General features: G+C 42.0%; 1 protein-coding gene across 1 annotated transcript in view; it reads left to right on the forward strand.

Annotated features, from left to right (window-relative positions):
• LOC112553928 overlaps positions 1–20,951 on the forward strand; it is a 68,963-nt gene extending 48,012 nt beyond the window's left edge. The window contains exons 2-3 of the mRNA XM_025221419.1: positions 14,932–15,065; positions 20,652–20,951. Of these exons, the coding sequence (XP_025077204.1) occupies positions 14,932–15,065; positions 20,652–20,936 (419 nt within the window). The 3' untranslated portion in view covers positions 20,937–20,951. The remainder of the gene's footprint in view (positions 1–14,931; positions 15,066–20,651) is intronic.
• The last annotated feature ends 1,508 nt before the right edge of the window (positions 20,952–22,459 follow it).

Here is a 22,459-nt window from a genome sequence, read left to right on the forward strand (position 1 = left end):
CTTGCCGCGACAACCAACTCTTATTCACGAGACAAGAACTCCTCGGGGGGTCGTGGGAGGGACCCGAGCGCTGGCTCCTTGCAGCCGACTCTTGTCGTCTTCATGGACATCGCTGAGGCGCTGCTGTACTGTAAACACACTAGAACATTCTCAGAGAAAAAAGTAGCCATTCATCTTGGGCTTATCTCACGCAATTTTCGTTGGTTTAGCGCCCACAAAATAATTTAATGTGGAGAAATACCGTGTTCCATTTTCCAAATGAAAGCTTCCACGTCTTCTTTAAGGGGGAAAGGGCAAAGTTGAAATGGACTTCGTGTTCTAACTGCAACCAGCGTCTTCTTGAAATGCTCGAGGCGAAGATTGGCGAGAAAACAACATACAGGCTCAAGCTAGCGTAAAATACCAGACATTAGGGCCACGACAGGGCTTGGCACCCTCCTTTATTCGCGAGATTAGGCCAGTATATACATCAAGTTCTCAATCAACATTTTCTGGTATCAAAGTGCCTGCAGGCATTTGTATTCCATAATAATTTTTATAGTTTACATGTATTATTGCCATTTGACCTCGCGGAAAATGTCGGAGTTGGGTTTTTTCAGACAAAACGACATTTTACAAGAAACAAGAAGTGTCTACATTCCTAGAGAAAACTTTCTCAGTTTCAACAATCAACTTGCAGGATGTCTTGCCCACGTGATATATATATATGGAACCTATAAAACGAAAGTTAAAAAATTATATGGAGAATAATTGAAAAAGAGGTTTTGATATTTCGTTACAGCTCACTTTTTAAAAATAATAGTTTGTCTACAACCAAACTGACTGGACTGACATACATATATATAAACTGTTGACAGATTTGTAGCATTGTGCAAAGTTTAAATGTTACATCGGTGATCTTGCCATTGTGCTAAACAAATTGTTCCGACAAATTTCGTGTGATGTAGGAGGATGCTTGGAATTCAATTATTTAGAACGAAATGGTTAGCAAGAACGAACTTTAAATCGAAATGCATTAATAAAATTATAGAAGCATATTAGGTACATAAGCACTGCCACAATTTCCGATGAAGGCTGAGATATCTTAAAATTTTATTTTTGAATCCTTGTCTGAGAAAAGAAACAGAAGTGGAGTGGACTGGACGAATGAGAAAAAACTAGTAACAGCAAACTCTTTACTCACTGACTCCTACTCACTCCTACTATTTACGAGTTACTCTGTGAATTACTGATTTTCCTAAGCTGACCTGTATGAACCCTGAAATACATTTATCTATATAGCTGTAATACATCAATTCCTAGTCTTTGTGACCAGTTAGCTTCCATGTATCAATAAGTGACAGGGTTTCTTGTAATCACGATCTGCTTAAAACAGCTCCGAACCCACATTAGCTCTTGAAGCGTTATTATCTGCCCTTCCACCCGCCACCCCTAACTCAGCTTTGGACGATTCTGATGTCAGGTGTCTGATACAGCGCATGCGCAAAATATTCAGCACAAGATTGGGTTGTCAAACATCCGGTATCAAGCACGCATGTCGGGAATTTCCACGGAATCCTCGTAGCAAAGGAACCAAATATTTCTTCCCTTTGCCTCTTCTTCCCCGATGCAGTGCCATTAAGAAAATGACCCTCTTAACAAGACGCAGGCCTCGTCTCATAGAACTTGTGGAGTTTGTGATGTTGCAGCCCTCGCTCTGGTGTAAACTCCCTTTTCAGCACACCTCTGCAGTCCCGATGTTTGCTGAGGCAGATGGGGGACTCGGTGTAATTAAAGGCGACGAGAAAATATTTGGACCAACAACATCAGAAGCGGCGCAAAGGCCAGCCCAAGAAGGGGATGGATCGCGGATACATTTCACATGTTTCCGGACTCAAAAGCAGCCGCAGAATTGCAGGCTTTTCTTTGCTTTAGTGTTGATGGAGATTATTCTGTCCCTGTTCTATTTCCCTACTTCTTCATATATTGATGTAATCGAAAATCATGTATTTTTTTCTTCCTCTCTCTGACAGATATGAAAAAGTTTATATCTTTCTCTAAATAGAATTAAGAAAAATGTAAATTTAATTTCAAGCATGTTGTTGGCTCTAATAATAATGTAACCATGCAGGACATTGATATAACACGATTTCATTCAACTTGCTTATTGCACTCTACCAGGCTTGAAAAGACCGAACTCAAACACGAAAACAGAGTAGAGAGATTTGACTCGACAGGATACAATGCCATGTGTGAGGAAAGCCAGATGCTGTCAGGAAGAATGGAGTGAGAAGGGTGGAGATTCATTTCAACATGTGAAGTCATCAGCATCCAGTTAGGACGATGTCCTCATCCCTGCCAACAGATTGCAGGTCCAAAAATAATCTTTTTTCCATCGAGTTATCCATGAGGGAGTTGAAAGAGAGCTTGAGCACGCGCACAAAATACTGTTAAAACATGTTTCACAAACCACATGACCACACAGAGGTTGAAGATGTAGCCAACAAGCCACGTACCCCAAGTGTGGATATCGTTAGTCAACGAAAAATTCGTTCTCATTTGTCCATTTACAACTAAAAATATAGAAAGCCACAACCACTCCAGAAACACTTACGGGTATGTAGATGCACAAGACAAAGACGGAATTAAGACAACAAACATGGACAACAATAAGAGCTGTACAGTGAAGGGATATCAGTTTCATCATTATTATTATTTCTCGCTAATTGGTCTAAAGTTTTATTTAAGATAAAAAGTGCTATCAAGTATTTATTAAAAAAAGGCTGATGTTAGGTTTATTGTTATTTTACTTCAGACAGATGTTCTCCTTACTATATTGGGCGTTGGCAACACATTTTATGTTCCAGGCTTTTCTTGCAGGAAGATAATATAACTTTCCCTCAAATATACTTGGTCGCCGGATATGATGATATAAAGCAGTTAACATATATCTTGAAGACACCTGGTCCTAACCGTTTCTTTTAACTCTTTCTCACCCAATATCTCTCTCACGGATTAGAATCCACATGTTACCAGATATTTTGTCTGCCTAAAACATCCTCTGTTGAAACTGAGCAGACGTTTTAATTAGAATAAAACTCAACAGTAAACAAATAATATAAAAATGCCAACATAGAGGTAGACAAAGACAGGGAAATATCTCCATTCCAGGAATGTCGGACTATCTTATAACAATGTGTCACAAGGTGTTGATGTTAAAGTCAGTAAAACCTGTTGAGGTTACACAGAGAACTCATCCAAGCTACTGTCAGAACTTATTGGTGTTGCAGACACAATCTTGTAACATTCAAATGAGAAACTGGGGGTAATGCAGGAGGGAACTTACCGACTCCCCAATCCGAGCATTTATGGAGGTTTGCACCTACAACATGGATGCTGCAATCAGAACCTATTGATGTGCAGTCAAAACAATCAGAAGCAACTAATTTTTGCAGTCAGATATAGCAACGGTCATACATTCACCTAGCCTCTGGGCAGTGTACACATCGCCTGCCAAGATCTGAGCGAGTTGCAGTCGGTGACCGCGAGAGGGCGCCTGTAGGCAATGTTTAACCTTTATCACCAGAGTGGGGTTTTTTTCTGTTGCTTCCACTTCCTGTGGTTCTGCTGCTGCCTTCCGCCCTGTGTCATACAGTTCAGTATTTTTTCCCCCCGATGCTGAAGCCAGTTTGCAAGATACAGAATTTTCCCCTCTGTGGAAGCGGAGATGCCTGTAGTGGTCTCCCTTGGCTGTCTCACGTGACTCGTACTGATCCTCAGACTGCATCTGCCATGCGCGAAAATCTTCATTACTGTCACTGCTGTTGTCTTGCGTGGACTTGTTGAATTCGCTGGCTGGGGATCTCTCGGGATCTTCTGCTGGTGGCCACGACCGACCGTTACTGCGAAAGTTTTTCATCCATTTTTCACTCCTTCCAATTTCTACCGCTGTTATTTGGTATACGGTCACTTGCTAGATGGATGCCGCTGCAACTGAGGGTTAGCAACAAATTAACTTGTTTTGCTTCACCGAAATTTGTTTTACTCCTCTCTGCCCTTCTGTAGAACCTGTTCTACTCCTCCCACTTTTTTACTCTGTCTTGCTTTCTTACCTTCTCTTTTCTCTTTCAGCCTCTTTCACAAAAGGAGGACATTTATCATCTTAGGGCTCGAGTTGAGTACAATCTATTATTTGGATCATTTTCAATAATTGAACTTTTAGTCTCTTTCTCCCTATACCTATTTTATACCTATTTGTCTATCATTCAACTTTGATCTTTATTCTTCACTTTTTTTAAAACTGTATTTGTTATTCCTCTCTTTTTTGTTTTTCCACCCACACTCCACCTTATTGACACTTTTGTCTACCTACCCCTACCATCAGTTCACCTAAGCTTTTAATAAAGAAAGAATATAAATACAATACGAACATCTTTATTACTTATTTTCAGTAAATTATTGTATTTGCCAAAGGCTTGTTACCAGACTAAAAATAAGTGGATGTTAATGGGGGCAACCTTTCTTTCCATCCTGGTACTGCACTACCAGGGCTAGCATCTTACTAGTCTAAGAACATATCTTGTTTGTCGTCTGATGACATTTTACGTGTCTACGATCGTCCCGATCGACTCTATCAGATATCAGCGATAAATCTCACTGTCAGCAACAACAAGAACTCACCCCTCACATCGTCGTCGGGAGGAGAGAGATATCATCTACATTACTCGTCGGATTTACGAAAGGTTATGTCGAGGGAACGCCGATCGTTTTATTTCGGCGAGAGATAACTGGTGTAAGATGAACTGATGCAGTCATCTACATACAAACATCCTCTTCATGAACTGTCAGCGGAGGCGCTTTCTACCGTGTTTTTCTTTTTCTTTCTTCTCCTTTTGAAGTTGTTTAGTTTTGAGCATTTTTGATCGGAGGGCTTAAAGTAAGAAACGCAGATTGCTTGTTCTGTTACCCGCGTAAAATAAAGTTTTAATGTTTGTCCATGTATCTTTGTATGTATGCCTGCGAATAAGTGGGTATACATGCGGGGTTGATGTAGGTGAACGAGACTCACATTTCGAGTTTTTCTCTCTCCCTCGTTCTTTTTCTTTATAATCCAGATTCTAAGAGGTCTTGACTATAGGTCCTTCATCTACGTGAGCGTAGTATTCGATTTTCATCTTCTGTTTGAATGATATGCCTTAAACAATCTCTCTAAAATGGAGGAAAAGTTTGCGCGAAGATAGTGTCCACGAACTGGGCTAGGTAACCCTGAGACCCATGACCTAAAAGAAAAAAAAAAGCTTTCCTCAAAATCATGTGACACTGAAGACGGCATCACGTTTTATTTAGGAACTGCAGACCGCCGGCACAACTCCCAATCCAACGGTCGATATTTAAATGATGCTACGTCATCTTCGGTTGGATGGTTTTCGATGTAACATCGTCTTCGATTGGTTGATTTGCGTCAGTCCCACTGACCTTCCGCTTTTCGGGGAAGGGGGTGACGTAGGTTTGGGACGTCGGCACTGACGCAAGGCTATGATGGAGCCGTAAGTGCCGAGACTGTTTATGGTTTGTGCGTGACGTGTGGGAGTAACGGGCAGCGGGCGTGCAGACGAACAGCCGGGCCCGGCCAATCAGGCGAGAGAAAATTGCACCTCGGGAGATCGGAAGTGAGAGAGACGTTGGGGACAGAACATTTGCACGTTCTAAGAAGCCAGAAGACTCTCAAAACTAGAAGGCGAGACAGAAGAGGTTGAAGAGCTAAAACATAACGAGGGCTTGAAGTAATCATCAACGATGACAGTAGCAGAGTTATCGTCATTATCGTTATCATCCCACGACATCTTCATCTTCCTTTTGCTTCTTCCTCCTCTTCGTGGTCATCGACATCACAGCCGCCAACTCGAACACCAAAATATCCACCCATTCTCATCCACATCCACTTTCGTCATTGCCCTCATCGCCACCACCATTGCTCTCGTCTCCACGTTATCTGCGCACAGAGGCGCGCCGCGGTAAAGAAATGCAGGTTTAAATCATCAGTAGGCTTAAAAAAGAAAGGTGTAAGAGTCCATATCTTTTGAGTTTTCAGAATTCCAGTGATATCCTTCATCTTGGTTCAGCTGGGACTATCTCTTACCTTCTTTCGATGTATGATGCGTGCGTCCGCCGGCGTAATGTTGGGGAGGATGAGGGCCTTGTGTAGGGAAGGTGCCAGAACCATCTAGTGTAGAAACGGGAAATATCATCTGTATCGTCACCTCAGTTTTCGTCATTTATCATTGTATATTTTTTTAACACATACATCCTCATTTTTTTTAATGGTGGAGGGTGACTGAGTGTAAGGTTAAGGTTATCTGCAAAACTTGTTTTATCACACTAACATATAAGCATGGGGTTGGGAAAAATGTTTTGTATCCATTTTCTGACTTGTGTGTGACTCTCATCATACAACAAGTGGAAAAATGGTCAAACAAAAAATTCCCAAATAAAAAAAAAAAAGAGTCAGAAAGAATCGCCTAACGTTTGGGACTTGGCAATTTTGCATTCGTGGGTGTAATGACTATACACACTTATGAGTTTGTAATACTTTACATCACAGTGATTAATGAATAAATAAAAACAGAGCACGGCAAATTTCACTTGAATGTTCAGGTCAATAATAGCCACTTCCGTTCATCATACTTTTCTTTCTTATACAACTGGAGAGATAAAAAGTCACCTATGCTGCTAATGGTTAATCAGAAAGCCAGATGACAAGAAGCCATTCAACTCCAACTCGCATGCTTGTTTGTTCTTGTTTACTTTCGCCCCATCTTTCGGCAGCTCTGGGTGAGCTGGTACTTCATGTAAAGGGGGTGGGAACATGACTGCAGGAAGCGCACCACTGCAGACGAGGTTTCCGATTGCGCGCGCAGCATTCTCTGTGACGTGTGATGTGGAAGAAGCTCGGCTATTTCTGCTCTCCCTTGACAGAGACGAAGCGATCGGGGAGCTGAAGACGATGAGCGGCCAAAAAAGAAAGAAAAAAGAATGAAGGCGAAGCGAGACCGAACGCCAGGTCGTATCTACCCTAAGTCGCAGCTATTTCGCACTTCAGCGGGGCTGGAGCTCTCCGATTATGAGTCTCGGATGACGCACAGGTAATACAAGCATGCGCCGCCTGGACTGCGCCCTGGCTCAGCCCGAGTTGTCGTTCTTGGCTCAGCCTGAGTTGTCGTTCCTGGCTCAGCCCGAGTTGTCGTTCCTGGCTCAGCCTGAGTTGTCGTTCCTCGCTCAATACTGCCACCACCTTGGCTCACTCGTACTACATCTTCTTCTGTCGGATTTGTTCTCTCTCGCTCCCGTGTGCGGGCTTCATAGATGTTATTATTTTTTTCTTTGATTTTGTTATTATGTATGCTAAAACTATATTTAATTTATCATTTATTGCTAATGAGCATTAATGTTATTGTTTACTGGAGCAATAATTTAGGGTGTATACTGAATATCGTAGTTGAAGTAAATGTTGACTGTTTCAGGCCAGTTAAGAACACTAACTGCAGGAAAGTAGTCAACTTGTGTTGGAATTAATCCCCCTTTTCTGCGACGAGTTACAACACTCCAGTAAATTACATCTGCTCAAGTTTCCTGCCGCACTGTGTAGCTTCCGTTCAGATCGTATTTCTAGGGTTTTTTGTTTTTTGGTTTTTTGTTATTTGTGATTGGTTGAGAAATCTTTCTCTCGCTTCCGTCTTTTTTTGTGCTTCCTATCCCGCCGCGGTCTTTTTTTATTTCTGCTTTTTTATTTCTCGATATGCGTGTTTGTATGCGTGGGCGCACATATGTGTATGCGTGTGTTGGTATATGTGTGCAACTGTGATACAGACACACACTGCATGGAATGAGAAACAGATGCAGTGACAGTAATTTTTTTTATAACCAGGCTTGGATCTCGTAGAGGAAGGTGCACAAACAGTTCAGTGGAAAAGATCATAAAATTAACAGAATAAAACAAAATAAAAAGAAACAAAACAAATCCATGAACAGAAATTTCACAGTATCAAGCCAAAACGAAGTGTGGGTGAGTGTGTACACAGTCCACACACTTACAGAGCAGATCGAATGGTAGTAAGATATGGAGAGGGAGTGCTGTATCTTTTGGAAATGTATCTTCTTGTGAGTTGTCTACTGTGTGACAACTATCGATAAGACTAGACATTTTTTTAAACCAAGAAATCCCCTCATCCTACCTACTTTCGTTTATCTACCGCTCAGTCTCTGTCTCGAACAGTTCACAAAGATGTCTTGTTCTTTTCTTCATCCCGAAGAGAATCATATGGTATACATGTCTACGATCATGTTATGGCGGATACTCTAGACAGGCTGGTCCTTGAGCACCAGAGGCTGTCTGTCTGTCAGCGCCTTGGAAACTTCACATCTTACTCACATCTTCTAAAAGCATGTTTAGTCTGCAGGCTGTATCATGTTTAAATAGAATCCCTAATGCAGACGACTGGGTAGATATAGAGAGTTAAAAAAAAACTGGGAAAATATCACCTGCAAGGGGAGACGAGAATGGACGAGATCGTTCTGGTTAAAATAATTTAGAATTAGATGGATCAGAGAAACAATTTTTTTTATAAAGTGACGGTTGAAAGCAAGCTCAATCTATTTGATGTTTTCTTGATAAAATGTAGATAGTGTGCTGATACAGCGCTCCAGAGGAAAGATGAACTGTCTTTAGAAGTGTAACTGGCAGTTAGCGGTTAGAGGAGGTAATACGGGGAGGGAAGGAAGGTTATCGGTAATGACTAGTTTGATATCACTTTAAACCTGAAACTGCAGTAAACTAACTATGTGACAAACTGTAATGACAAACTATGATGACAAACTGTGACAAACTGTGGTGACAAAATGTGGGAAAAAACTGCGGTGAATTGTTCATAATATTTTTCTGGTTAAAGATTAATCCTCCAGAGTTTACTCATGGACTGGCTTGTTTACTAAACAAACATGGATGCTCGACAAAGCGATCAGATAATCCTCTTATACTGTTTTGACATTTATGACTTGTTTATTAGGAGGGGCGGGAGATTGAGGAATATCTATTTTGTCTGACGAATGAAAAATGAACTTGGAATAGTTAGAACCAGCGCCATCGATCAAACAAATCATCACAAATGGTAGTAAATAGAAAGCAAACAAAAAACCAAATCAATCCTACCCCAAAACAGTGACAGAAAGAAATGAACCTTACAGAGAGCTGCAGATGCTGACATGGAGTGTCTACTGAGATGAAAGGGGTGATAATTTGAAGGCTGGGTAATCACCGGAGGCGTGCCAAAATAAGCCATCATTAAAGGGAGATAAACTACTCGCATTTGCGTAGGCAAACTGAGGGAATGACAGACGAGTGAAATGCATGCAACACCTGGAATAGTGCTGTGCCTTCCCCTGATACTTTGGGCGAAAGGGCGAGCCATACCCTGGAGACTGAGCACAGTTACCTCCCTTTATCACAACCTAATTCGAGAGGAAGACTGTTTGAAATCGTGATGCCGCAGGTCTTTATTGCCCCAGCATCTCATTTTTTTCTTGCTTATCCTCAGATTTTTGACTGTCAATAGGAGTTTTCAACACTAAAGAGTTTAGTTTAGTTTTTTTTTAACGAGATATATTTGTGTTTGTTTTTATATTTCTGTCGTGGAGGGGTACGTGAAATAAATTGGATTATTCCGTTAAGGATTGTTGTTAACGGAACAAATGTTTACAAATGTTTGATTGTGAAAGGGGACCATTAAAATTTTGTCCTTCAAGTGTCAACTCTTGTTGATCATTATTTTTAGAGTTAAATGTACTTTCGATGAAGCAACTGATTATTTGTTGTTTTTGAAACTCGTCCACCCGAACATTTTTCTAACATTTTAAAGTTGAGAGGTTATTTCGTACTTGCTCAATCCTTCTGTAATCACAGTATCCAATATTGCACCCTCCACACTAACTTCCTGCCTTGCGACTGTGTGGCTAACATGTGAATCGCAGAGCGAAGTACGGCCAAATCCCAGAAGCCACATGGCGTCCATCAGTTGGTTATCTGCGGCATGCTGGGAGGACAAAAAACGAGTGGAGGGAAGAAGACAACAGCACACACTGTATCTGACTTTCTGCGCATGCCAAGACTTCCTGTGAGTTGGGCCACAACACTGCAAGTTATGCGGAACCGCAAAGAGAACTGAGAGAAATCACACAGGCTTTCGTCAGCTGCGCAGAAAGACAAGATGTCGGAGGCAGCGCCCTCACCTGCTAAGATCGGCTTGCTACCTGATCTCTTTGATGTTACCGGCATGAGACGTATTACAGCGGCGGGACGGGTCCAGCCTGTGCCCACCTGATGTAATTTGCTTAGTGGGAGTTGTGGTGAGGGGTGGGTAGCAGTTCTGGGTGAGGGGTAGGACTGTAGGTAAACGTGGGGATGTGTTGACGGGAATGTGTGCAAACCGGTGGCGCCCCGTCGCGTGTCAGACCAACAGACTTCTGTGCACAAAACTCGGGAATTGTAGCACCGGAAATTCGCTTGGCGCATGCGCGTGGATCATTCTTTCTGTCGTCAGAAGCGTGTGTGAACACCAGGCTCTTTATCCACTTGTATCAACGGCACAACAGGGTGCATATATACATGTATGTATGTCAATATCTCGATACGTAGGTGCTGATTATCAGGGCAAAAATACTCCCGTTACAAATTATGTCCCTTTCATGTCAGTCTTCCACTTCTCTTTCTTTATCTCCATCTTCCTCTTCACTCCTCTTTTTTTTCTCCATCGTTATCTGTTTGCAAGAAGTATCATCATCATCATCATCATCATCATCATCATCATCATCATCATCATCATCATCATTCGTCTTCTTCTCATGCTGCCAATAAGAATATGATCGTCTTGTTGCATGTAAACCTTTATTATTATTATTGTTGTTGCAATCAAGTCCAAAGCAGTCGTCGGCAAATAGTCGCAGCAGGACTATTTTCCGTTTTGAGCTGCCAGTTGGTGTTTGTGGTGTTGCCAAGCAGGTCGTCTATTTGCAGGCATACGGGTGGCACCGTACACGTATTGTTAAACTTCATAAAGAGATTGACAGATTTACAACGCCCTGCCGAAAACAGGAAGAGCTGCGCTCGCCTTGCACGCGATGTTGTGGTGCTCCAGTGCGTTCTTTTAGAATAAAGACAGGTTTCAGATGAAACTGATAGGAAGAAGGAAAAGGGAAGAAAAATGGAGGTAGACAGGGTGCAAGAGAGAGAGGTTTGGGTTAGTCTAAGTTTTAATATTGTGTGTGTGAACGCGCGCGCATACGTAAATGCATGTTTGTTATGTAATGCATAATTCTTGTTCATAGACTATTGTTCAGAAATATTACAAATGTCATATAAAAGTACGTGATATGTACTGTATACATATACTATGAGTTTTAAAATACTTTAGCCCTAATCACCTTTCTTTTAGTGCTTTTCCATATTTTACAATCCAGGGAAAATGTTTTGTTTTTTTTTTGTGTGTTTTTTTTTTGTGAGTCATTCTAAACTATGTTTCAAATAGGCGCATTACTTCTTCACGTAAAAAAAACCCGTAAAGGACCTTGCAAAAGCTCATACTTATGCAAGATGGGAAATTTTATGCGAGAAAAGGAGCAAATATGAAAAAAAAAATGAATAGAGGAATAAAGATTAGGTGCCACAAAGTCGAACAAGAAAAGAACTAAAATAGTAACTTATGTAAAAAGGGGGAATTACCCATGCGAACGAGAATGAATGCGCAAATTGTGCGAAGAAAAGAAAACTCAACTTGAAAGAAAGTAGTGAAAGAAACGCTTAACAGGCATGGCAAAAAACGGCAGAAAAATCTGGAAGGTTTTCGTCACTCGTGACTCGCGTGCCGCCATCAGACCAGCATCCCTTTCGTTGCATCGCTTTCAGTGGCGCTTGTTAGGGTCGGGAGGGGTGGGTTGGGCTGGGAGGCGGGAATCTTTCTTGTCGTGCAAGTGGAAATGTTGACATGCGCAGTGGCTGAGGTATGTCGCTAACAGTGCGCAACGTGTATCTGTAATGGAGTTCGGCATATAGTTGCACCTTCTGCTGGAATCGTGTTTTGTTTTATTTTTGTCCGCTAAGCGAGTGACCAGGAAATTTCTGGTGCACTGAGTGCATGTCAACAAACCAGTGAGTGGTGTGCGAGAAAAAAAATCAAGTAAGGTGTTCTTGAAGTATTTGTAGATTAAAGAGCCAGGATCGTGTGCGAAGACTGCCCTGCATCGCCGTCCATATTTTATCTTTAGCTTCAACCAGATATCCTTCGCAGGTGAATCTGAGAGTATAAAAATAAATAAAAAAAAAAAATAAACCCTAAAATTCTTTCGAAAGCGCGCGTGATATGATACGTAAAACAGGTGTAAAAATACTCTGGAATCGTAGTTCAACCGTGTATTTTTTTCAGCTCCTACTGTGCAGCTGGTGAAAAACTAAAAATATATTTTGCATATCGCCGAGGGATAGTTTTAGCGGTGATATAGCTAAAGAAAAATAAAACGGTTCTTAGTGTTCTTCACTTCTTTCTTTCCCATTTTTTTTTCTTTATTTATATGTTGTCTGTCTCATCATTTGTTGTATTATCCTTTTTTTTTAGCTCCACTCAGGATTAAGTGTCCAGGGTTCAGATCTCGTCTCCGGCACGCTGTTATTTTTCTGAGCAAGGCACCTGTTTACAAAGCTTTGGCGTAGTGTGGGTTTCGTTTCTGACTTCGGATGATGTTCCTGGCTTCCCTACGTGACTTGTTTTTCTACTTCATTTCTACACCAGTGGTCCAAGACAAACTGCATGGATGATTGAACTGGCTGACCAACTGTTTTTTGTGTCAGTAGTAAAGCCGTTACAAATGAGACCATTTCTCTCCCTCTCTCTGATGCAGCTTCCCTCCGCGTGCCCTCCGTTGCTGAGCTGGCGATCCTCTCGCCCCTGGCGAGGAAACAGCTGTCAGATTTCCGACAATTAAACCCGTTCAACCTTTCTTGCCCCCGATCGTTCGCAGGGACTCCAGCAGACATCTTGATGCACAAGTCCCGCAACTCCTCCCTTCCCCCAACTCCTCACCCACCCAGACCCTGACGAGAACGTAGTGCAGGATTTACTGCTGTGTCTTTGCTCCTGATTGACTCCGGCTTGGTATCCTTCCGCTGGGACTGTCTGCCGGTCTACTTTTTAGTCCTTTTGCTTGCTTGCTGTTCGTTAGTCTTTGTAGGATCAGCTAACATCATCGGTGTGTTTGGCGAGTGTTTATTGTTCATCTTTTTCGATTGTTTATTATATCTTCAATTGTTTATTTCTCGTCATTAAACAGGTCATATATAGGTTCAGTTGCTTATATTGTTACAATATTTTCATCTAAGCACAACTTGTTGTGATATTAGACAAGTCAAAATACTTTTACACTTTGTGGAGAATCGGAGAATGATTATTGTAAGATTGCATTGTGTGTGGTGAAGGACACACACACACAGATGGAGAGAAAGAGAAGCACACTTACACATCACGTGATCCAAACGCCTTTTGATAGATACACGCGGATAAATAGTCCAACGCTTTGCTGCATCACATATCAGATGTATCGGCCTTTGATGCTATATCCAGTCCTTCGGTTCTTGCATGCGGTCTGCACTCTGGGGCACGAGGGGAGGTCACTGAGAAGCGGAAGCAGAGGGCACTGATCTACGTCAGACCTATGAAAACAAAACTGTTGAGCTGCTCATGGCTTTTGATGTTCCATACGCAGCCTCTGCACTTGCCCTCAACACCAGCAACGTATTTGCTGAACAGAATGAAGATGTAATCCCTTTTTATCTTTTTTTTTTTTTTTACAAAAGCTGAAAGTCGTAATTTAAATGAGCTTCTTTCTCTTTACGTTGGAGGTGCTGGTTAAGTTGTTTTATTGCCATTTTCTAGTTTTAAACTGTCGAGGTGAAGTATCCTTTATACTCTCTCACAGAACGGAGTTAGTGCCACAGGACGAGTTGGTGAAGGGTCGAGTTAGTTTGAGTTGTAAATAAGTGGCGGGTTTGCAGGTGAAAAAAAAAAACTGGTTTATAAGTTATCTTGATGCAGAACGTGCTGGAGTGATGCTGCAGATAATAAATAACCTGGAGAAGAAAGCAGCGATGAAAACAGTCGATGTAGTTCCTCTTGCAGACGGAGGGTCTAACTGCATTGCTCAGCAGTTACTCGTCAATGTCTGCATCCGTGTGACAAAAGATTCTCGGGGTCTTTGATCTTTTATCACACCAAGTAACACAGCCGAGGAAGCCCATTGAATTTGCACCCATGGCATGGAGTCAAGAGGCTTAACTCCTCGTGAAAATAAATTACAGTCGCAAAGGCTGCTTGAACTCACTCACCCTCTTTTTATCCATAAAGGAACAAAAAAGTTTCACTGGTTAAAGTTTGTTTGTTAAAGGTCTAGTGGAGTGCTTATTTTAAAGATTCAATTAAACTGAATTACAGGCATCAAATTTAATTAGCGGGAAGATGCTTATTTCCGCAAACCTGGTTGAATGTCTCCTTCCTTCCTCTATATAAACGATAAAAACAACATGAACACAAACATTTCAAACTCGTAACCTCAAGTTTCTCAATTAAACCAATAATTAAAAGGACCTAGTTTCTAATTGGCTGTAGCCTTGACAACATAAGCGCATTTATGTACTGAAGTCTGTGGGTTTGTGTGTGCGTGGTGATGTTTGCAGGCATGTATATCAAGAACCAAAGAGAATTATTTATCCCGTTAGAAAATATTATCACCCACAGACGAACGTACCTAGTCGTTAGAAACAAAGTTCACCTTACCAGGCCTTTAACAGTGTGACCGTGCACGAAGGCAGTTGATGCTTAGCGACATTTAAAGCGGCGTAACTCTTTCTTTGTCTAGGCACAGACAACTACGTGCAGGAGGCGAGGCCAGGCGTGGTGCCGCGGTTCCTGTCCACCAACACCAACCTCAACAGACATCGCGGAGACACGGCGGTGCTGGAGTGCGCTGTGGAGAACCTTGGCGACAGGCAGGTGAGAGTCTGGTGGGAGTCCATGGCCAGGACACCTTGGGAGGTGCTAAATGATGGGTTGAGAGAAAAGAGGAATATTTTTAGACGTAGGGACAAGTGTTAAGATGAAAGAGAGAACTAAAAATTAAAAGATTTTTATTGTCGGATGTGGCATGCCATTGAACCCTAGTATTAACTCCATGTTTTTAAACAAGGGATTATAATTTCCAGCACATACCCTCAGCTAAAGTTTGGATTCACGCGCATGCGCTCTGTCTCGCTCTCATAGGAGAGAGCTTAAATGTTTTTCACTCTTTTCTTTATTTTCATTTAGACCTTCTCATTATGAGATTTCCACAAGTGTCCGGCCCCGTCAGCAAGTCTCACTTGAACAGCTTTGGCGCCAGAAGAGCGTGCAGTTTTGATACTTGTCGAGGTTTCTTTGTGTGACAATACAATCTTACAGGAGAAGCCTGACCCTGACAATCGCCCCATGAATCTCCCTTCTTAACCCTCGGCCCATCGATTTGCTATGTGTGCACGAAAGTAAAACATCAAAACCATCCTCCTCCCCCTCCTCCTCCTCCCTGGCGCAAGCCATCTTCAGCCTCTGGGAGAGAATATTGACAACACCGAAGGAGTTTTGTCTATGTTCCTCTCTCACAGGACCGGAATTTCGTTAGTGGTTGCATTGTCCCACGACGCATGCGCAAAGAAAAGACAGCTGACCAACAGCTGATTGAGCTATCAATCTCTTACCATCGCCGTATTTTTGTAAGTGTGGGTGGCTTAGGGAACACTACACTTAGCTGCCCCGCTGATATTGTTTTAAAGTCTGTGGCAAATAGAGTTGCCAGCTGCTGCAAGCTAATTCCACATATCTTATTATGCATCTAAAAGTTCTCTTGGCAAGCCTGCTTGTGAGTGCCAAGCTCCAGAAGCATGTTTCGGGAACGAAGGGAAACAACTATTGATCAGTTGGCTGGAATCGTTCCTGGTTGTGATTCTGTGTCAGTTCTACACGTACAACGGAGCCTGAGTTATGCTCACTTTCTTTTCTCGTTTTGTTTATCTAGAGGCTGCTTGCCCTTTACCCCCTTCCAGGGCTGGCCTGGGGGCGATTTCTTCACACAGGTCGTCGATAGAGGTGACTTGCCCTACGAACATGACCATCGTTGCAGCACAGATGCACACGACACTTCAGTGCATTCTTCTAAGCAGTTTGCAAACAAACATTGTCATGTTGCGATCTTTCTCTGAGATGTTGGAGATGTTGCCTTCATCCAAGAGTTTTCTGACAAGCCTCTGCCTGGCGATTTTTTTTTCTGGTTACACAGTCTCTGCAAGGATGCCATTAGCCACTCACATATTTGCCAGTGGCAAATTGCTTGTGCATATTTTAGACAGCACTCAAGTCTCCTGGAGTGGGACACTTACATACAATCCCCCCACCCTCACACCCACACACACACACACAAACAATTTCGTTCTAACAGTTTTCATTTTTTTCTTTCTCTTTTTGTTCTTTCTTTACTCTTTCATTCCGACTTTCTTTTAAGTCTGTTTGAGAGGATTCTTGAAACTTAACCTCGACAAACCCCCGTCAGACTTGATTTAATGTCTCCCATCTCTGGTGCTCAAGGAAAAAAAAAACAAGTCAGGTTTCTTTTTTGTTTTTCTGTTATTTTTGTTTTGTTTTGCTTTTTAGCATCTTCTTCACTGCGTTGTCTTCCCCGCTATACAGCACGAATATTGACTTGTAGCGCACGACTTGGGGAAAATACTTTTCTCCCTACACGTTCATTGGGCACCGTGCCAGCAACTGAAATACTGGGTAGTACTAGAAATTGGGGTAATCCTGGAGGTGGGTGAATTCCAATGCAACATTCTCAATTGCTACACTCATGTCTATTTATCTGTTTACCGTTCCTCAGTTTTCAAATGTTTGTGTCATTTCGCAAAAAGGACCAATCTCAATATTTCATAGTTCACTTTAGTGGGAATTTATTTGGTAAGCAATGAGAATGTTAACATCATGCTGAGTAAGGGAGGTCTCAGAAAAATGAAGCAAGGTGAAGAAGGGACGAGGGAAGGTTACGTTTTCTGCACGTGACTCAAGTGGCGATGCCATTGGGTTATTACGAGTGCGACCGAGGTGCAAAGACTTTGTCAAAACGAATTTGGAAAACCAACTCCTGTACGGCCAGCAAGTGCATTGATGCACAGCAACGTTTTATGGATTGGCGCGAACCTCAATCATGGAATGCTTTGAAAGGTAGGGAGGTTGGAGTGCTCGGGGAAGGGGTCGAAGCCGCAATCCCATGTTTTCACGCAATCTCCCTTTAAAAAAATGTGAGCCAATAATCACGTGGTGGCTGGCTGTGTGGGGGACCTAAAAAGCTTCAGTTTATTACATTTTTATGGTTAGCGAGGTGTGGTACCTGGCACATATACTTGTTCTGCTTAACAAACAAACAAACAAATTGGCCAAACCCTCAATCCAGCTTAAGTGGAGACGAAGTGTTGGGACTGTGCAGAATGTCCATTAGAGGTATAAGGGATGAAAGGACCAGTAAATAACATTAAAAACATCACAAAATATACAGTTAAGTACACAATTAGAAACCTCCCGAGAAATACAATGACTTGATTTCTCCTCGTCCAAGAAGAAGCCACTGACTCCTGTCTTGATGGCAATCACCGTCTGATGCTGGAAAATTGACCAACGAGCCCAGAGAGTCGGTTGTTTGCTGCTGATCAAGCTATATAACAGCTTTTAGCAAGCATTCCAGCAATTAGGCAAAAGCGCTAGAAGTTGCTGCACTCGCCTCGAAAACCAATTTGAGGCTATTCCGAGTTTTTTATGATCAGAACTTTCGCGAGAGGAATTGGTTTGTGGGAAAGAGAGTGTTGGAAGAAGAAGAAGAAGGATCATTGGCGTGCGTCACAGGTTATTGTAGAGTTTCCCCCGCAAGAAATATTGCGAGAACTAATTTACTTTCTTGAAATTACTTTAAGAAAAATTAGGTGCGACTTCCAATGGATTTGTATGAACTTCTGTATGCACACGTGTGTATGCAGCTTGTGAGTGTGCGTGTTTGTGTGGACTGCGTTTGACATTGCAATTTTTTCATCATCAGTGAACCCATTTATTTTCACTCATATTATTTTTTAAAGAAAACTACAACGATCCTTATCTTCGTCATTATCTTCCACCTTAGTCGTTATCGCAAAGTTATGTGCGGCTTTTGGTCCTAAGACATACAAACATGAGAAGAGAAGATGCCACGTGAAAAATCTCTTTCATCTTTTGACGAAAGCCGCGGATTGTTAGGACGTGCTCGGAGGCTAAGCTCGCCATAAATAATGTACTCAGCTAAAGCGAGCATCGTCTGGAGGAACTGGGCACATTGCCTTCAATCAACATCCCCTCCCGGCCAACATTTATTAAGAACTTCACCCTCCCTAATATTTCTAACCTAAAAAGTCTGCCTCTTTGTTGATTGCAGATTTTATTCAGTGCGATGGGCATAATCTAATTTTACCTTCTTTCTACCAGACACTTTCTTCGCAGAATTTGTTCAGCAGCTCACTTGAAAGACATACTTTAATTACCCAGAAACGCTCGCGCAATGGTCTCGATGAACACTACTCACCCGTGGCTAAAGACGCCATTGCTCCCTTCGTCGGACGCCAAATGCAGTAATTCCTCCAGTCCTCTGTGCATTTACATTTTGCAGAATGCTGTGCTTTTGATGGTTTTAATCGCCGAGCCGTCTTTTGAAACCTTCGTGGAGCTTGGAGTTTGATCGAGAGCTAATAGCTTTTGTGGAAACACGAGCTGGCAGTGTATGCAAAACGTGATCCACGGTCTTTCTCATTGGCCACCTCGCCCCCGTAGTGTCTGACCTCCAGCTTTCTTGAAGATTGGAGAGAAGGAACTGTGAGACAGTCTTTCTGGCATGGACTTTGATGCACCATGCAGCTGTTTTGAACAGTTCTTAGAAAAGTAATGTTGCATTTGATGTCTCGCCATCTGCCCGTGTTTTTGTCTTTTTATGCTTTTTCCTTTCTGTCTGTTCGTATGTAAGTTTGAAAATCGGATGAAATAATCTCGATTGGTATTCGGTTTTAGTCCTTTCTGTTTTTTTAAATTTCTTATAAGAAAGGATCTTGGCTTATTTAAATCATACATATAATTTATACTTTTGCAGTCAAGAGATAGTAAGAAGAAACATGATAGCAGAAAGTTTATTTGAGGGGAATGGGTTTAAACAGACAGTGACGACCAAAACTGATGAGGGTAACAAAGATGAAAAGTAGAAGACAAAGACGATAAAGACGACTTCGATGACACTGAAAAGGATGAGGTTAGAGGTCAGATGTCTCGACACCACGAAGCGGATCAACAATAGTAAAAGATAAATTAGCAGGCTAATGTTTTCGGGAGCACTTACGATGTTTCTGTGCCTTCAATCTTTCTCTGTTTATCTCGCCCACTTTCACACCCACTCATCTACCTGCGCACCCACCGTACGTCAAGAGAACGAGAGAAGGACAGACAAGAAAAACCCGCCATGTGTTTTTCTGTGGATTCCATCAGGCCGGGTGTTGTTGATGGGAGGGAGTAGGTGCCAAAACACCCCGGGTGGAATATGTTCAACTAGATTCTCCTTCCACCCTTCCCCATGATTCCCCTCCATCTACTGACGTGTTTACCTCGTACTGCGCAGGGAAGGAAAGACAAGCGCAGAGTAACGACTCTCTGCGGGTCCGCGAGAACATCGCGAATCCAACGAGATTTCCCGCGACCGTGCCTCGCTTTCATTACTCCTCCCCGCAAAATCCTCCCAGCATGCAAGTGGCGATGCTGTTGCTTGAGCCTGACGCCGCCTGATGTTGTCAGAGTCTGACGCCGTCTGATTATGTTAGATGGTGATTTTCATAGCCAGAGCCTCGTATTACCTACTTTCGTGTCATAGAGGTGATGGAGGATAAAGGGAGGGGAAGGGATGGGGAAGGAGTAAGGGTGGGAAAGAGATGTCAGTTGGTGCATTAGTACTTCCGAACGCGCAAGCGAGAATCTCATAACTTGCGCGACGAGACTTCTGCGCAGGTGCCGACATAGAGATGCTTACAGGTAGAAAGATGGAGAAGCAGAAGGAAAAGGAGGGTGAAAGCAAGATAAAGAGTGGTAGAGGAATGAGAGATATAAAGAACTCAGTCCACTTCCAACTTTAAGATCATAAAATAGATTATGCAAGAAGTTCGTTAAAACGGTTTTGTTTGTTGTTTGGCAACAAAAGGTATACTGAGTTAAAATGAGTTTGGCATGAAAGAAGAATGGGAGAGAGAGAGGAGAACGAGTAAGACAGAGAAAGAGAGAAAAAAAACCTCACGTGAAGATGAGAAGAAGAGACAGAGATAGGAGAGTTATAAATAGTTATTGAAAACAATTTTACATTCCTGAAACTACTAATGTGTTGGTATACACGCTGGATCACGTGACCTCAGTCTGCACACAAGCGTTCACTCACCCACCTGCTCATTCCCCACGTACACACATACATACACACGGTTTCTTGTAAGCTTGTTCTGTCTTTGGCAGGTCATTTGGAGGAAAGCGTCTAGCACCTCCCCCATCACAGTTGGAACTGATTCATTCGTCGAGGACGCGCGCATCGAAGCGGAACATCCCCCTGGTTCCTCCCAGTGGAACCTCGTCATCCGAGACCTTCGACCTGAAGACGCCGGCGTGTACGAGTGTCAAGTCAGCTCCAAGCAGTTCCGGTATCTGAGACATCATGTGACCCTCCTCGTCAGCGGCAAGTCTCGCTTTTTTCTGTCAGACCAGGTTAATGGGACACGTCTGGACAAACCTACTTTCCTCTAGTCTCATGAATGATTTTTTTTTAAAAAAATCTTTTTATCTTCAAACTGAACACGCAATGTAGTTTTAAACTATGTAGGTGTCGATATTTTTTCTTTTTTCTTCTTTTTCCTTTCTTTCTTTTTTTTTTTTTTTTTTGTTTTTTTTGTTTATTGTCTTTCTTTTACCCATAAGTAATGAAAGGTGTATCCTTTATTGCATCGATCTCTCTATCTTCACTTAAACATTCTGCGCTTCTGTCGCTACCTCCGTGTTTCCTGTTTATGTTTGTTTGTTTGTTTATTTGTCAACGTGGCTTACAGTTCGTTAAAGAACCCCTCTCTGATTTTTTTCATACAGCTCCAAGCAAACGGTTTTGGAAATCAGATTATGAGAAAGAAATATTATAGGTTCAGCTGCATTGAGAACTTTTAAACCAATTTTTTTTTAAAATCGTTTCGTTTATACAGTATTTATTAAACAAACACAAAGTCGACATAAAAGTTAATAATTCAATCATCTTACGAATCATTCAATCAGAAAGTCATTCAATCTAATTTACTTTATACAAACATGGTTAGATTATCACAAAACGATAAACATTTAGTAAGCGACCGGAAGGACTGTTCACATCAGGATGACGTGGACTTAGCTGATTGGTTACTTTGGTCGACATCCCTTAAACCGGAAGTCAATGTTCCTCTGACACTGAGACCAAGATGGAGAGAGATGCAGAGGGAAGTATGGGGGAAACCACAGGTACACACAAATGTTTTGCGAGGCTTGCTGGCCGCCAGATAAAGTGTATGAATCCCATTTCTACTAATCGCTCGTGGTCTTTGATCATGGTGATAGCTTTTTCTCTGCGTGGGGCGTTTGGAGGACCGGGTGCATGGCTCAGCCCCCTTCTTGGATTACTGGATGAGATAGCACAGACAGGTCCATCTTGCTGTCCTGCGATAAAGTTATTTTTTTGTCGATATGAACGCTAAAAAGCTTTCAGGAAGCGCAATCATGTTATGACTCATTATATCATTATTTCCACTACTGATTTCTTTATCGCTAGAAATAAAGGTAGTTCTTATTTTTTGGTCAATTTATCAAACGAAAAAAAAAATGAAGAACACAATTGTAAAATCAAACAAGCATCTACTCTTTCAAACTATGAGTTACAAATATATAATAATGGGAAATAAACAAACTAGCATATTATTTCATGCCTTTCTTTGCTATAGAAATGCAATGTTTGTTCATGTGGTTGACGAGGAACCATAAAAAATTAAGCATAAAACACAAGGAAACGCTCTTAACATTGGGCAAGTGTTGGTGGCTTGACTTCTTGTCAACAAGTTCATACTTGCTTCGGCAATATTCCTACTACTTGATGAATTAGCTTGTGGATTGTACATCCAGCAACCCTCCAATGGATCATGAACGCCTCTGCATATCATTGCCTCTGATTCAACCTTTTTCCAAGATTTTCAGCAGGATAATTAACCAGTGACACGAGTCCTTTGCAGTCAGAAAAGTTCGCAAACAATTCCTTA

The sequence above is a fragment of the Pomacea canaliculata genome, linkage group LG13, assembly GCF_003073045.1.
Source record: "Pomacea canaliculata isolate SZHN2017 linkage group LG13, ASM307304v1, whole genome shotgun sequence".
In the NCBI taxonomy this organism is placed as follows: domain Eukaryota; kingdom Metazoa; phylum Mollusca; class Gastropoda; order Architaenioglossa; family Ampullariidae; genus Pomacea; species Pomacea canaliculata.